The sequence below is a fragment of the Telopea speciosissima genome, chromosome 7 (genome assembly GCF_018873765.1).
Source record: "Telopea speciosissima isolate NSW1024214 ecotype Mountain lineage chromosome 7, Tspe_v1, whole genome shotgun sequence".
Lineage (NCBI taxonomy): Eukaryota > Viridiplantae > Streptophyta > Magnoliopsida > Proteales > Proteaceae > Telopea > Telopea speciosissima.
In genome coordinates this window covers 29,236,622-29,254,517 of record NC_057922.1, presented here as the reverse complement: position 1 = coordinate 29,254,517, position 17,896 = coordinate 29,236,622, and the positions used below count along the sequence as shown (strand labels likewise).

At 39.6% G+C, this 17,896-nt stretch overlaps 1 protein-coding gene across 1 annotated transcript in view; it reads right to left on the bottom strand.

Annotated features, from left to right (window-relative positions):
* Positions 1-892: 892 nt before the first annotated feature.
* LOC122668115 (bifunctional 3-dehydroquinate dehydratase/shikimate dehydrogenase, chloroplastic-like) overlaps positions 893-17,896 on the bottom strand; it is a 45,091-nt gene continuing 28,087 nt past the window's right edge. The window contains exons 5-11 of the mRNA XM_043864688.1: positions 16,176-16,522; positions 15,755-15,818; positions 15,520-15,628; positions 15,286-15,429; positions 2,326-2,474; positions 1,080-1,242; positions 893-975 (exon numbers count right to left, since the gene is read on the bottom strand). Of these exons, the coding sequence (XP_043720623.1) occupies positions 935-975; positions 1,080-1,242; positions 2,326-2,474; positions 15,286-15,429; positions 15,520-15,628; positions 15,755-15,818; positions 16,176-16,522 (1,017 nt within the window). The 3' untranslated portion in view covers positions 893-934. The remainder of the gene's footprint in view (positions 976-1,079; positions 1,243-2,325; positions 2,475-15,285; positions 15,430-15,519; positions 15,629-15,754; positions 15,819-16,175; positions 16,523-17,896) is intronic.

Below are 17,896 nucleotides of genomic sequence, written 5' to 3'. Positions count from 1 at the left end.
TCAGGCGAAATTGATGTGGTAGAACAAAACATTGAAATAATCCCGAAGTGTTGAAAACTATGAAGGATGCATACACACTTTTAGCGGAGGATATGCGTAAGTGTGTCCATTTAGCACTAGAACTGAAGCCGGTATAAAAAGTAAACCGAACCGAACCAAACCAAAAATAGTGGTTCACTTATCAAGTTCAAACCTTCAGTTCGAACTGAAAACGAGTAAAACCAATTTTGAACTGAATAAACTCAATTGGTCTAGGAGCCAAACAAAAAAAAAACCCCAGTAGATTGAACTGAAATTATGAATCCAACTGAACCAGTTCGATTTTTATTTTAAATTTTAAAAATCTATTTGGTTCGATTTATACATATTGCATCCTGAACCAACCGAAAATCCTATTAACACCTGAGTACTCGTATGCGTTTAAGTGGGATGGTTTACGATTGAATTTTTAATTTGAAATATGAAATGTGGTCAGTTCAAACTTTCCCTAATATCCATTGGTTGGAATTGCCACATTGTTTCCCCATGTTGTAAAACTAGGAGGAGAGTGCCCTTCTAGGAAACTTTTTCCTCATCGATTTCATTTTTCTTTTGCTAGCTTTCTTGCTTCTCGATCCCAAGTTCAACTCTGTAAAAAACAGCACTTGGGAGTCGCCAGTTGGGACTTGCTATGACTATCATTTCCCCTCGAACAATGTACGTTTTTTACAAATACAAAAATACAGGAAAAAGAGCTTGCTCTTTTTCCAAAAATAGATGTGGAACAGCTTGAAAATTGAAAAGAAAAGGGGAGGAATTCGATGTATTTAGGGCAAATATCTGAAACAGAAGAATCGCGATATACTTATGAAGGTGATAAATGAAATGGTTCCTCCCTTAATTATTAGAAGAAAACTAGACGGAGACTGGCCATCTAACAAGGTATATAAGACATTCAGTATTTCGCCATGATTTCCCTGAACAGTTCCTTGGGTGCTGCACTTGGAGAAGGATAAAAGAATCAAGTGAAGAACAAGGGCTGGATACAAAAAGTAAACACATGATAGGTTTTCTAAAGAGAGATTGTTGGTCCAGCTTACCAGGTAAATGTGTGAATCTTTCGTATTGTTCATATGCCTGCCCAATGAACATCTCCAACCCGGAAACAATGGTGGCACCAGACTCTTTTGCTTCTCTCAGGAGTCGTGTCATTTTTGGTGTGTATACAGCATCAAAAACCAGGGAATAAGAGCTCAGAGCTCGCTGCATAAACATATTTCCCATTGAGTTCTCTAGCCATGGAAAGTTGATGCTTATACCATGACAAGCAAGGAACTTGCTCACCACGTTCTGCATAAGTTAGTTTTCTTTACCTTGATGTGTCATACTCATACATCAGATTGGGTAATCCGAACCAATTAATACTCAGATCAGGCTTCTCTACCATTCCTTGTTCTGATTGGGGCAGAATACTTAAGAATAAAAGAACTGAACTGAATTAAAAAATTTCACCCTATTATAGTCCTCATCCACTCTCTTACTTTTGTCCTAATTTGGCATGTATTCCCCTGATTTCACAAATCTAAGATTCTAATAGTATTACACTGATAGTGTCACAGTTACTAAATAATCAATTCTTGCCCAAATCTCTGAACCATTATCTTTCAGCAAGCAAAGTTTCGTCATGCCTGCATCTGGAACTCTCTCCGTCACACCCTTCATAACTGCCACTAGGCAGTTTGGTTGTGCCACAAAATTGGTGGACTTGTGCACACCATCATCTACTCTTGGTCAAAGTTTCAGACCAATCAAATATAGCCTTGTGTTATTATAAAAGTTTTAAAAAGTCTAGAAAATAGATAAAACATTGACTCAATATGAACCGTTGAGAGATCATTGAAAACAGCCCATACATGGTGGGTCCTACGGTTATGATAAGCCATCAAACTTGACAAGTGGCCAATCAAGTGGGTACCAAGTCTATCCAATGATCACCCTGTTACATCACTCATCCACATGGCTGAAAAGTATTTTCCAATTTTTATACACCGAAACAAAATAAGACCTTCACCCCAGTCATATAAACGGGCTAGGCTCTGGCATGCCTACTTCCTGACATTTGATAAATGGGTGGGTGGATGCATTCAAGCTGAGCATATAGCCCAAGATACTCTTGCTTTATTCACCCAACTGCCATCCCCTTTTATCTGCTTGCATAAAGTAGCCAGGATTTTTCTCATATATCCAAAATATAGAAGAAAAATGACTAGGGAATATATGTATTACTAACACAGCCAAAAAGTAGTGAAGTATGCGGAATATGTAAGGAGTTGAACAGAAACAAACCTTAGGTATGGGTGTCAAATCTACTTTTGGCTGCATTCCAATAGACGTTGTATTTGCAAGAATCATCCCATTCTCTGGATGGAAATCTTCTAATTCAACTAGAGATATAGCTTGTCCTCCAATGAGCTCGGCTATTTCTTTAGCTCGATCTTGTAATCATGAGAGAAAACTCGATCACTCACTCAACATGACAAATACAAGTCAATGTTCAGTTGAAAAATATAGCTCTGTTACCATCATGGTAGAAAGAAACCAGCAAATGATTGAATTCATGGGCTTCATGCATTTTTGTGTTTGGCTACTTAGTTGAACAGCTTGTTCATGAGTTGACAAGGTCAAACCCAAATCGTTATGACATATATGTGAAACAAGCTATGGCACATTGGTTAGTGCCATTTTGTCTCATTTTCTAGAAAAATTGTCCTCCAATCAGCTCGGCTATTTCTTTAGCTCGATCTTGTAATCATGAGAGAAAAAACGATCACTCACTCAACATGACAAATACAAATCAGTGTTCAATTAAAAAATATAGCCCTGTTACCATCATGGTAGAAAGAAACCAGCAAATGCTTGAATTCATGGGCTTCATGCATTTTTGTGTTTGGCTACTTGTTTGAACAGCCTGTTCATGAGTTGACAAGGTCAAACCCAAATCGTTATGACATATATGTGAAACAAGCTATGGCACATTGGTTAGTGCCATTTTGTCTCTTTTTCTAGAAGGTCTTAATTTTAACTCTTCTTATCACAAAAATAATTTTTTATACAAGGATATATAATATATGACTAATCAATCCTGGGTTGAAGGGTCTGGTCAGTTGGGTCATTTTGGTTGATACAAATGCATCCTGTCAAACAGGTCATAATGGGTTTCCCAGCATGGATGGGTTAAATGCTAGTTCGGTATATGAGTTCAGTAAAGGTCAAACTGACACATCTATAAAATTAAACCTTGAACATATGATAAACATAATTTAAAAAAAAAATTCTGGTATCATTAATTACGATGAAACTATTGACCAATAATTGAAAAGTAAAAACAACTATTCAAAACTTACTCCAGGTTGGCACCTATCACCAAAAAGAAATTTCTCCCCCCCTCCCTCCCCCAAAAAAAAGTACTCACCATGACATGTTTTAACACAAGGATCAACATAGTTATTACACAATTTCAGGAAAAAATCCCAACATATGTATTAGTATCTTAGTCACTTCAAGCCTTATATATGATACCATTTTATTTTTCCCCTAAATACTTTAAAAACATTAAAGAGCATATCATGTAAAAACTGAAACACAAACACAAGAAAACCTACTGGGTTTTGTTGGAACCGCTTCCTCTAAAAGGTTGGCCGAACTTTTAGAGGAAGCGGTTCTAATGGGGGACAGAATAGAGAGGGTAAATCTGAGAAGAAATCAGAGGGGGAAGGAAGGAAAAAGAAGCCGTGAGAAGAAGAAGGGGGGGTGTGCACACGCACAAACTCACTTTTTTTTTAATTCATTCTTGCATGTCTCCAACGATGGGGAATTGCATCATATATAAAGAGAAATAAAAGGCACCCAAAAATAAAGACTCCTAATTACTTACTCAAACTAGGCTAACTAAAATAGAAACCCAATAAAACTCAGATTGAAATTTCCCTGTGTCTAATAACTACCTTAAAATAAAAGATTACATAATAATTTCCCACATAAAATAAACTTCCTAAAATCCTACTAGATCCAAGCACTCAAACTGGACCTGGTTTAACTACGTTTGGATCTATCCAATGTAGTACGCCAATTGGGTCGGCCCGAGCTAAGATTTTCCTGCATCAACTCGCCCGATGTTGAGAAAAACTCGTCCACGAGTTTTAAAGAAGGAAAGGATCAGCACCATTTGATCAGCACCACGATCAAAAGCTTAGTTGGGATCATGATCCCGCACATCTCCCGCTCAGCCATTACGATCTCTTGATGGTCGTCAACAAATGATAAGATTTTGATTGGAATCCGATTGCGGAGTTTTACCACTGCAATTGGACCAAAGATTGGCTCTTCAGTTGCAATCTTGATTGAACCGTTCAGTTCATCTCGATCATCACGCCCATTTTTTTTTTGCTCTTCCACTTGCGTTAATCCATTCGGCTTGTCTTTTGGCACTTCAACTTTGTCGACTTGAATCTCTTTAACAGAGACATCTTCGGTGGAGTTGTCTATCAGCGCAATAGAGTTTCCTGGAAGTGATTCAATCGGTGATGCTTCAATCATAGTTTTCCTGTCTTTCTGTTCTAAAGGCACGGATGTGTTCGTGAAACCCGTTGACCGTTTGTAGTTCAATTGTACCTCACTTAGGCATGAAAATTGAATGTTCAGTGTACAACAATCATTATAAATATTACGGCCTTGAAGAATATTCCTTGCTGAAACGAGACTCAGGAGGGACTGATACTGGATAAAAGCTTGACAAACAACAGCAGACTGATGAAAGATCTTGATCTTTTCAACAAATCCATGAGGAGAAAACACTTAATGCAACGCTTCACAGTTATAGGATAGAGCAGCTGGTGGATTGTAACTAAAAGAATTCGATTGGGTGGTGGTCTGGAGAACATTGATAGCACAATGTAAATACAATGAAGGTTATAAGGATGGTGGCAGAATTGTAATTAAACTGAAATTGCTAAATAGATGGCAGATTTGTAATTATGGAGATTCAACTAAAATTTTGAATGACACGTGAGAGATGGAGGGGTATACTTGGAATAAAGGAAAATAAAGGGTAAGTTAGCATTGGACAAAAGGGGGAGGGTAGGTTAGGAAATAAAAATAAATGAAGAAAGAGACAAAAGTGGGATCGTGGGTGGGGTTACCATTTGGAGTTGGACTTTGTTACTCCAACAGTGCAAAAATGGCGGAAGCAAGGGACCTTTGTCAGAAGAAGAACCAGTGTGCGACTTCGACTCCAAGGGGAAGACGGTGACTACGAGTGAGGGCGTCGAATCGCAGCGGGAAGTCGGGACACCAGAAGCCAGGTATGTAATGTATCTTTGTTCTGTACTGTCTCTGCCTTCTCTTCTATTCTTCTTTCGCAGTCTCGCACTTTTTTTTTTTTGTTCGGTTCTAGCTGAACCAAGGAAGTGGGTGATGATGGGTTGGGGCTTATGCTCAGGGACTTGAAAGAGATGGGATTGGGGGTTTGTCTGTAGAAATCGCAGGGGTGAGGTGGGTTGACGGAAGGAGTGAGTCTGGTTTTTTTTGGTTCGCTGTTACAGCAAGGAAGAAAGGAAAGGGAAGGTGGACTGGGTTCTGCCAAGAGGATGGAACGAAGGGAAGGCGTGGTCGCTGGAGTCAAAAGGGGTTTTTTTTTTTTTTTTTTTAAATGGGCATCGCAGGGGTTGCTGCTTGGGTTTCAGTAGAGTTGAAGGACAGGGAAAGGGGGTAGGGTTTCAGCAGGAGATGGGAGAGAGAGGGTTGCTGTGGGAAGGGAACAGAAACAGTTTTATTTATTTATTATTTATTATTTTTCACTGCTGATATCGGCACAAGAATGGTGGGGTTAAAGAATAGGGAAAAGGAAAGGGATTGCTGCTGGTGTAGTTCGATCACAACCACGATGAAAAGAAAAGAGGGAGAAGAAAAACAGAATGGGGAGAAAGATCACTGAGAAGAATAGCAGGGAAGAGAGACTGAGAGGATGAAGAATCAGAGAGAGAGAGAGAAGGGAAGAGATTCACTCAGGTTTGGGCTCTGATACCAGATAATGGGGGAAGAATAGGAGAGGGGAAATCTGAGAAGAAATCAGAGGGGGAGGGAGGGAGGAAGAAGCTGTGAGAAGAAGAAGAAGAAGAAGGGGGGGGGGGGTGCATATGCACAAACTCACTTTTTTTTTTAATTCATTCTTGCATGTCTCCAACAATGAGGAATTACATCATATATAAAGAGAAATAAAAGGCACCAAAAAATTAAAACTCCTAATTACTTACTAAAACCAGGCTAACTAAAATAGAAAACCAATAAAACTCAAATTGGAAATTTCCCTGTGTCTAATAACTACCTTAAAATAAAAGATTACATAATAATTTCCCAAATAAAATAAACTTCCTAAAATCTTACTAGATCCAAACACTCAAACTGGACCCGGTTCAACTGGGTTTGGGTCGGTCCAACGTAGTACACCAGTTGGGTCGGCCCGGTCCAAGATTGTCCTGCATCATGTTCCAACATGGTATTAGAGCCAAAAATAATCCGAGAATATGGGACCTAATATTTTTCCTTCCATTTTTCTTTTTTCTTTCTCCCCATCATGATCTTGACCTAGCAGCACCACCGCCTCCACAACTTCTGCCAGCCCTCCACCAGCAACCACCACCACCGCCAACCCTCCGCCAGCCCCAAACAGGCCTCTGCCACCTTCCCATACCACCGCCACCCTTCCACTACCCCTCCTTTTTTTTCCCCTTCTCGCGGGAGTCTTCTCCAGCCTTGCGACTTCTTCTTTCCCCCCCCCCCTTCAACTCCCACTAAGGGCCCTTTATCTGCCATACATTTTTCTGCCTATGTAGTAAAATTTTCTGCGATTTTTCTTTGTCATTGAGAATTTCCCTTTGACCAGCTACCATGCCTGACAACTCTGAGAACACATCGGCTTCCTCTGGCCCTAACGGCACATCGCAGCATGATTTTGTTCCATTTCCAGCCAGCTCTATTAGATTTAATGGGGCCAATTACCTGTTGTGGTTTCGTTCTTGCTTGTTTGCTATCAGTCCCTGTGGTCTCTTTGGCTACATCACTGGAACCTTTGTCAGGCCTACTGATGCTGGTCCTGCCCAAGATAGGTAGACGAATTTCAATTTCTTGGTTATGTCCTATTTTGTTAATTCCATGGAACAAGAAATTGCTGGTCATTATCTTCTTCCTGATTCGGCAGCCAAGATCTGGAAGACAGCCCAAGACACTTACTCTCAAGTTGGCAATGCAGCCCAATGTTATGAGCTTTGTCAAAAAATCCACTAGACAAAGCAGTTGGAGTTATCCTTGTCTCAATATTATAATAAGATGTGCACGATGTGGCAGCAACTTGATTTCTTGGGAACCTTCACTGCGACCTACGATGTTGATGCTACTGCTTTCCGGAAGTGGGAAGATGGATTACGGGTGTTTGATTTTCTGGTCGGCCTTAATATTGAGTTTGATCAGATCTGAGCAAATATTCTAAATCAGGATCCTCTTCCTACACTTGAGCATGCGTATGCAATTCTTGCAAGTGAAGATAGCCACCAGACTGCCATGATTACTCTTGTTACTCAGGAACGCTCGACTCTTATTTCTGGGACTTCAGCTCCTTCCTGTGGGAATTCTTCCCGTCTATCTAATGGTAATCGTCCTCCAATTTGTGTGATCACTGTGGGAAGGATTGGCATACCAAGGACAATTGCTGGAAGCTACATGGTCGCCCTGCAAATACCTGAGGGCGTGGGAAAGGTGGTTCCAATTGTTCAAATACTGCCCGGGCAAATCAAGCAGCTACTGATGAGCAGCCCTCTGTTCCTTCTCTTTCCCAAGTTGTGGAAGAACTTCAGAATCTCCGGAACATGATGACGCGGTTTGATACATCTTCTTCATCTGGGTCTCCTTTGGTTGCATCGGCTATTTCCTTGCCATCTGATCCTCCTACCACTTCTTCTATAGGTATTTCATTTGGTGGGAATTGTACCTCAATCATACCCGAATCTTGGTTCATTGACTCTGGTGCAACCAACCATATGACAGGTTCCTCTTTACTTTTTCTGAAATATTTTCCTTTATCTGGTCATAATAAAGTCCGTGTTGCTGATGGGTCTCTTTCCCCAATCTCGGGTGAGGGATCCGTTAAATGCACCTCTTCTCTTTGTCTTTCTTATGTACTCTATGTTTCTAAATTTTCTACTAAGTTATTGTCCATTAGTAGTATCACTAGGGACTTGAACTGCAAAGTAATATTTTTTTCCTACTCACTGTTTGTTCCAGGACTTGAAAACGGGTCGTGAAATTGCATGTGGTAAGGTGGTTGGTGGTTTGTACGTGCTTGATAGTTCGCCAACAACATTGACATCCTATGCCTTATCTTCTGATTCTACTTCTGCATTGCTTGAATTAAATAAGTGGCATTGCCGTTTGGGGCATCCACCTTTGAGTGTCTTATCCACTTTATTTCCCAGTTTATTCAAACAGTGTAACCCGAATAATTTTCATGTGATGCTTGCACTCTTGCTAAACAAGCTCAGAATGTTTATCCTATTTCTGATCATCGTAGTGTGACTCCTTTTGGATTAATTCATTCGGATGTATGGGGCCCTACTTGTTGTGTGTCTATATCTGGATTTAGATGGTTTGTCACATTTATTGATCGTTATAGCCGTACTACTTGGGTGTATTTGATGCATAGCAAGAGTGATGTGTTTGCTTGTTTTCGATTGTTTCACAAAATGGTTCAAACTCAATTTGATGCAAAAGTAAAAATTTTACGGTCTGACAATGGCAAAGAGTACATGGATGGAGCTTTTCGGGCATATTTGGACAGTCATGGTATTATTCACCAGACTTCTTGCGTTGATACTCCAGCCCAGAATGGAGTGGCTGAATGCAAGAACAGACATTTGATGAAGGTGGCCCGCTCCCTTATGTTTGCCATGAACGTTCCTCCCCGTTTTTGGGGAGATGCCATGCTTGCAGCCACCTACCTGATTAATCTGCTGCCTTCACAGTCGTAACTGGTCATTGCCCATTGGACGTTTTTTTTGGATCTTCCACTTTCATTATTCCACCAAAGATATTTGGTTGTGTGGTATTTGCTAAAAATCATCATCCTCATGGGAAGTTTGATCCCAGGGGGCTTTGGTGCATTTTTCTTAGACATTCAGCCACACAAGAAGGGTATAAATGTTATCACCCTCCTACAAGGAAGTTAATTGTCACTATAGATGTGGTCTTTCGGGAGTCTGAACCATATTCTGCACCATCGGTACCTCTTCAAGGGGTGATTTCAAGTGATGAAGATGTACCTCTGATTGCTCCATTGAATGTACATGTGCCTACCATTGAAGATGAGTCTGTTGAATTGGAAGATGGAAGTACCAGTCAAGAACAAGAACTAGGACAAAATGGGCAGCCTATAATTCAGGGGGAGTCTGGAGAACAGGGGGAGTCTGAAGAACCAAAAGAATTGAATACTTTTGCTCGTGGAACATACTTCCTTCCTCATGGAACTTGGCACAAAGAGACCACCACCACTGCCCCCCCACAATCAACACCTGCTTCAAGTCCTAGTCATCCTTCTAGTAAGCCTTTTGATTCAAGTATTGATCTTTCTATTGCAGTCAGATTACCCAAGCAGAGTTGTACTCAACACCCAATTTCGAATTTCGTTTCTCATAACTCTCTAACTCCTTCATTCCATGCGTTTGTTTCTTCTTTATCTTCCTAACAACTGGCAGGAGGCAAAAGCAGAACAGAAATGGAAGGTGGCAATGGATGAAGACACCCATCGGTTGCAAATGGGTCTTTGTAGTAAAGCACAAGTCGGATAGGACAGTGGACAGATACAAAGTGAGATTGGTTGCCAAAGGGTTTAACCAAACCTATAGGATCGATTACTAAGAGACCTTTGCTATGGTAGCAAAGATGAACACTGTGAGAGTAATTATTTCTTGTGCTGTAAATCAAGGCCGGAGTCTCCAACAACTCGATGTCAAGATCGCATTCTTACATGGAGAGTTGGAGAAGATGTCTACATAGAGATAACTCCAGGATTTGCTTCACCAGACACTCAGGGAAAGGTGTACAAGTTGAAGAAAGCCTTATATGGCTTAAAGCGATCACCCTAGGCCTAATTTGGTCGTTTCCATAAAGCCATGGTTGCTAATGACTATAAGCAAAGCAATGCTGACCACACGCTGTTTGTTAAAAGAGTGGGACAGCATATCACTATTCCGATTGTCTGTAGATGATATAGTGATCACTGAAAGTGATGCACAAGAAATTCAGAAATTGATGACCTATTTGGGCACAGAGTTTGAGGTCAAAGACTTGGGAAGATTGCGGTATTTCTTGGGAATAGAGGTTGCTAATTCATTTAAGGGTATATCTCTTTCCTAGAGAGAGTATACTCTTGATTTGTTGAGTGATACTGGGATGCTTGGGTGTAAGCCTGCCGATACACCTCTGGAGCCTAACACACACTTGAAGAGTAAGGAAGGCGATCCTGTGGATAAGGGTAGTTATCAGAGACTAGTTGGGAGATATTGTATTTGCAGCAAGTGTAGTTAGTCAGTTTATGCATGATCCTTACTCTTCTCACTAGGAAGCAACATACAGGATCCTAAGGTACCTGAAGTCTTCTCCTGGTAAAGGAATCCTATATTCTCCACACAATCATCTCCAGGTAGAAGCCTATATTGATGATGATAGAAGATCAACATCTGGGTATTGTACCTATGTTGGAGGAGCAAGAAGCAGGCAGTGGTTGCTCGGTCCAATGCTGAAGTTGAATTTAGAGCTAGGCATAAGGTATCTGTCAACTTCTCTGGCTCAAGGGACTTCTTCAAGATCTAGAGATGTCTGTTGATCTTCCTATGCGACTGTACTGCGACAGCAAGTCTGCAATCAGCATTGCCCATAACCCAGTCCAACATGATCGCACCAAACATATTGAGATTGATTGATATTTTATCAAGGAGAAGCTAAAGCCAGGAGTCATTTGTGATCCATTTATTCAGTCTAATGATCAACTAGTTGATTTTCTCACTAAGGGAATTAGTAGTAAATTGTTTTGTTCTATTGTTAGCAAGTTGGGCATGTTTGACATATATGCACAAAATTGAGGGGGAGTGTTGTAATATGGGTTCAAGGGTAAAATTGGCATAGGGGTAATATTGTCCTTGTACCTGTTCCAGAACATTCTTTCTCTTGTTATAAATAAAGGACTGCTGTAGTCACTCTTGTTGGAACTGCTTCCTCTAAAAGGCTGACCTTGTAGGAAAAGGAGGAAACAATATGTCTATCATACAGGAGCTCTAACACGGCGGACTATCCAAAGGGGGACACGGGTGGATAAATAATTTCAACACCTGCCCGCTCCCAGAGGGACTCGATACCGTGACCCCTGCCTGCTCTGATACCATGTTGGAAACGCTTCCTCTAAAAGGTCGGCCTTTTAGAGGAAGCGGTTCCAACAGGTTTTGTATTATCATTTTGTTTTGGGCATGTATGAAAGCTTCATGTGGTTAGGTAGCAGAGAATTTTCTAAGCATGCAAATTTCTCTAAAAAAATTCAATAAAATATTCAAAACAACAAAATCAATATGAAAAATGAAAGGGGAAATATCACCCCCCTCCCCTCTAAGTTTCCATAATATCAATCCAATCCCCAAGTTTTGAAAAATGATAATACCCTCCCGTACTTTTTAAAGATTCTATCAACCGTACCTTAACCGTTAAAAAACGCCATTAAATGATGATATGGCATGTACAAATTTCTAAAACCCCAAAATACCCTTACTTTCCCAATTACTTCTTCTCCCATCTCCTCTTCTTCCTCTATACGATTTCTTCTTCTTCTTCTTCACCACCATCATCGTCACTGCTCTCACCGGTGATCTTGTCGTCTGGGATTTGGGTTTGAGTGGAGGAAAGCAGTAAAATTGCAAATTACTTGGTGTTAAAATCCCATCTACTGTTATCGTTTTTTCTCTCGGAATCCATTTCTTCTCTTTCTCTTCTGTCTCTATATTCTATTAGATAATCTGGGTTGTCCAACAGGATATATCATCTGGTTCTGAATCAGAACTTCTGGTATACCCAAAAAGAGGAAAACCCATCTGAGTAGTTAATTGACCCATATTAATGATTGCCAAAATGGGTTTCATAATTGGTATGGGAAGCAGGAACAGCACATGGCAGGATTGCCAAGTGTGGGCTTTGATTGGCTCTTCTCCGCTACCAACAAAAAAGAGATGAGGACTGAGTTGCAGAACTGATGGTTCTTCTCTGGCAGTAGCAGACCTGCAATAAGGCATTAAAACCCATGCCATGCTCACCAGTGAAGGAGGAGAACAGATCCTCAGGTCATTTCATCTGTAATTCTCATTCTTCAATCGGTGATAAGAATAAATTTCGTTTTAAGATCAGTGTTTTGAAAATACAAATTGGAATTTTTTGGGCGGGCGATCCTTTTCTAGCCGTTGGGTTTGGAATTTTTCTGGTAGGTGATCCTCAAGCTCAACTACTCAAATCTGAATTGCTTTGGTGTTTCTTCTGTAACTGAAACCTGTCTGTTAAATGAATGCCTGGAATATTTGTATCCTCCTTGCAGAAGATAAAAAGAAAGAAACATGAAACATACAAACTAGTTTAATGTATTTAAATCTCTCATACAACTCTGTAAATGCTTTGGAGCAACCTCTCCTAAGAGGGGTTTCGCAGAGGGGTTTCGGTGGTGGTGGGTGTCCTGACGGTGGAAGAGGATCGGAGGCGGCAGTGGTGGCGATGATGGTGGTGAGAAGAGGAAATGGGAGAAGAAGAAGTAAAAGGGAAAGTAGGGGAGGGCAAAATTGGAATAAAATGATATTAAGGGTATTTTGGGGTTTTAAAAATTTGTACATGCCACATCATCACCTAACGGTGTTTTTTAACGGTTAGGGTACGGTTGATAGAATCTTTAAAAAGTAGGGGCGGGTATTATCATTTTTCAAAACTTGGGGATTGGGTTGATATTATGGAGACTTATAGGGGAGGGGGATGATATTTCCCCAAAATGAAAGGCACTGTAAACAGTATATTTTGTTATATTTTCTCACAAGTTCTTGTACTTTATACTTCTAAATATTCAGTGTAAATTTGTTTTCTATAATTAAGCGTGTATTTTCACCCAAAAAAAAAAAAAAAAGAAAAAAAGAGAGACATACGTTTTGTTAACAGATTAGAATTAGGCTGAATGCTTGGATGATTAATTCATCCCAAGCACCTTCTTATTTATAAGAATAATAAAATAGTAAAATCTGTACATGAGCAATGTGGGACTACCCACATATACAAAAACAATAAAATAACAGGGAAAAAGTCCAGAATACCCCCACGGTATTCTGGCCCATATATCTAACACTCCCCCTCAAGTTGGAGCATATATATCATGCATGCCCAACTTGACTAAGATAGGATGAAACAGCTTGCTACTCAATCCCTTAGTGAACACATCAGCCAATTGATCAATAGACTTCACAAAGGGAACACAAATAAGGCCGGCTTCAAGCTTCTCCTTGATGAAATGTCGGTCAACCTCCACGTGTTTAGTGCGATCATGCTGGACAGGGTTGTGAGCAATGCTAATGGCAGCTTTATTGTCACAATAAAGTATCATGGGAAGATGGACAGCAACACCGATATCCTGCAATAATCCTCTAAGCCATAGAAGTTCACAAATGCCTTGTGCCATTGCACGAAACTCAGCTTCAGCACTGGACCTTGCCACAACATTCTACTTTTTACTACGCCATGTGACAAGATTCCCACCCACAAAGGAACAATAGCCAGAGATAGATTTCCTGTTGGCAGAACCAGCTCAATCGGCATTAGTATAAGCCTCAATCTTAAGATGACCATTGGGAGATAGAAGAATTCCCTTTCCTGGAGCAGACTTCAAATACCTCAAAATATGACGGACTGCATCCATATGAGAGGAATAGGGATCATGCATGAACTGGCTCACCAAACTTACAGCAACTGCTATGTCAAGTCATGTGTGGGAAAGATAGATCAGTTTGCCCACTAACCGCTGATAACCACCCTGCCGAAAATCAGCCGCAACAGAAATCTGCAAACCCTAAATCGATATTGGTCAGGGTTTTTTCAAAACCCTGAAATGCTGAAATCGATAAAGGATGTAAGATGCCAAAAAACTAAGGTGTTGCAGCCCCAACCAAGGTCGAGTGTGTCTGTATAAGTAGAGAACCAGCCTTCAAAAAATCAGAATCAATAGAAGTCACCAGCCCCTAGATCAATAGTTGTCAGGGTTTTAGAAAAAACCCTGTTTTTTTTTGAAAAATCGATCTTAGGGGGTCTTGAACAGATCTGATGATAGGAACAGATATAAAAGAGAAGGCCTGCTGCAGTTCTTGGTCTTCAAATAGGAGGAGTGGTCCCTTGTAGCAGAGATGGAAGCAGTCCCCAAAAAACTGAAGAAGCCAAATATCGCAGATAGGTAATAGTCCCTATCGAGTAGAAAATCACACCATAGAAAGAGGTAATGGAGGGCAGCAACTAGATCTTGTAGATCACCTCATTAGTGCTGCCCTAGTGGGAGAATGAAGAGCAAGAGAAGAGAAGGAAGAAACCGAGAATGAAAAAAAGGAAAGAAGGAACTGAAATCGAGAATGGAAGAGAGGGGGGGGTCCCTAATTCGAGATCTGCTCCGATACCATGTTAACAGATTAGAATTAGGCTGAATGCTTGGATGATTAATTCAGCCCAAGCACCTTCTTATTTATAAGAATAATAAAATAGTAAAATCTGTACATGAGCAATGTGGGACTAAACCACATATACAAAAACAATAAAATAACAGGGAAAAAGTCCAGAATACCCCCACGGTATTCTGGCCCATATATCTAACATGTTTGATTGTAAGTAATTTTCTTTGATGCAAGAAAAATCACATGCCTATAACACTGTAAAGACGTACTCTCCTTTCCGTTAAAATTGTTTCAACCACTGTATTTTTTTTATACAGAACCTAAGAGATATCTTCATAAATGATGATCTAGTAAGGGTTTGACCCCCTCCACTCCCACTTTTAAGTAAAGCCTAATGAGTCTGGATTATAGATTTGCAGCAATACATCTCTGAGCTAAAGCCTAAAGATGAAATTAAAGGTGTGAAGCTGGGAAAGGCAGGAAAAAAATTTTCATGAATTCTCACTTAGTATCAAGCATTCTGAATCTATCGTACCTAAAGTCCGATTGGCAATTACAACTCTTGCTTCCTTCTCCGTTGCACCATAAGCAAGTGCCTTACCAGCACCACCAGCTCCAATGACTACAAACAATTTACCAGCTAAGGGTGAACCACTTGAATTGTTTGTAGTATGCGAACCTGTAAAGAAAAAATAGATTCCAAGGCACCTTTAAGCAATAAGGTCTTTATAATCCTTCAATAGCTTGTAAAACATAAAAAAAAAAAAACCTCTTAATCCATCCTCGATGGCAGTAATTGCACCAATATAGTCTGTATTGTAACCAATTAGCTTTCCATCACTTGGTCTCCTAATAATGCAATTAACAGCTCCAATATCCTGAAAGGATTTGTCAACAGAACAAATAAATCAGAACCGACATTTGAAAGATAGTAAACTCCCCTTCAAGATCAAAAGAATTCAAAGGTTTAGATGATCAAATGATGGATCATCCGTTCAGATTACCTTGGCAACAGGATCAACCTCATCACAGCGCTTAAGTGCAGCCTCCTTGTGAGGAATTGTACAGCTGCATTTCAAATTAAATAACAGAGAATTGTCAAGATAATATTACTACTCAATTTCTATAAACATCATTTCTTTTGAAATTTGCTTAACCATTGGAAACTAAACTAAATCTATGAAGCAAATCCATTCTATTAAAGATTAACATCGAATACACAGAAACCAGTAAAACCATACAAGACAATGAATAAACCAACTGACACTAAATAAGAAAGTGGGAACTCTTCAGATCAATCATTATCATGACAAAGACTAGACCACCTACAAATAATGATTTTTATTTAACAAAAGCGCCAATAGCACTTCAATTAATCATGTAGACTACATTTAAGTTGTTCTAAGGAGGACGAGGGGATTAAACCTGAATCCTGCAAAATCAGAGGACGAGTAGACATCGAAAAATTTTCCAATGTCATCGATCAATAATGGCACGTAAATTCCATTAAACCCAACTGCTTTAAATGCTTCATTGTAAAGAATAGGTGACTTGCTGTGCCCCACAGGATTGCCAATAATTCCGAATACCTTTGTATCAGGTCCCAACTGTCTGAAATTGTATATACCCAACAGATCTTTGAGTGTTGGTTGCCCAGGAGCTGAAACAATTGCTGCCTCAATTGTACCAAAAGTGAGATATCCACCGAATTTTGGGCAAAGCAATCGTGATATCAAACCCCTCTCACCCATAACCAGCCCAATTATTGGAACCTGAAATTCATTTCATGCGTCATCTGCAAAGTGATAAAAGACAAAATAATAACATAGAACATCGGAATATAAAATCAATTCTCAAAGGCACAAAAATCAAGCATTCCGTTGCTTTTTCTCGTCCTTATATAATTAATTTTTTTGGCTTATTGTCATCAATTTCCTCAATATAGGCCAAAAAAAATCAGTTTAACAAGTGTCGAGTACATGAATTAACTATTTTCCCAATATATAGCTACCACTTTTTCCAGTATCTCCAATAAAGAGGAAATAGATTATAAATAAAAATTTTGACAGAAGTAAAAAGGAGTGGGAAAAAAAATTCCTGTCTACTTTTCCAACCAAAGCTCTAGGCCTCCACACATTCCTACATCTCCATGTATCTTCTTTTTTTTTTAACCAATTAAGTTATATTGAGTGCGATATTTCTAAAACCAGCTATGTAATGGCCAAACTATTACAGGTTGAAGTGACAAAAGGAGTTCAAAGGGTGGCAAAGGAGGTGAAGGTAATATGATGGGGCTTTCTGAAGTTTTAAGGTCAAAAGATGGAGATGCCCAAGCTGGCAGCAATGTAGACAGGGTTCTAAGCTGATTGTAGCTACAGTTGATGCTTGGATTATTAGAATTTGAAATTGTGTTGAAAAGCAAGGAATTATAAGAAAAAAACCAAGGCAATCGAGCGTAAAGTTTAGGACAATCACACCTTAAGAAGCAAGCTCTCAATAATGCCAGAAATTTTAAAAGTGTAACTAGTTTTGGACAAGACAAACAGTACAAAACATGTATAAGGATTCTACTCTTGTACATCCAACACACGTACTCCTTGGAATTTAAGTTACAAACTTTCACTAAATTACACGGATCTTACATGATCAACCCAAAGTATGGCTACACCACTAGAACAAGGACAGAAGTGACTCAATTATAGAAATGAAAACAAACCAAACCAACACCTGGATTCTGGACCCAATACGATGTCAAATACTGAGAAATTACACAATCGCCAAAGATTCTAGTAAAAGAAGATACAAAATGAGATAGAGCCACAACTCAAGAGGCATGTGTACTTGATGAGGACATATTAGAGGAGATGTAGATGTACACAAACACACATCATTGCATTTTGGCTAGATGTCTTTATTAACTTGTGTGGATGCATATTTTTGTTTACTTATGTGTAGTTTGTTTTATTTTGTTGTATTGTATTTTATTTGGTGTCAAACTGTTATGTACTAATATTGTAATGCTAAGTGCAGAAGTTATTAGGAAGTTATTGCTGGAGAAGTAGTTATTAGGGTGTTATTGCTGGAGTAATTAGGGAGTAATTATTACCGGAGAAGTAGTTATTAGGGAGTTATTTCTCTTTTTTTTT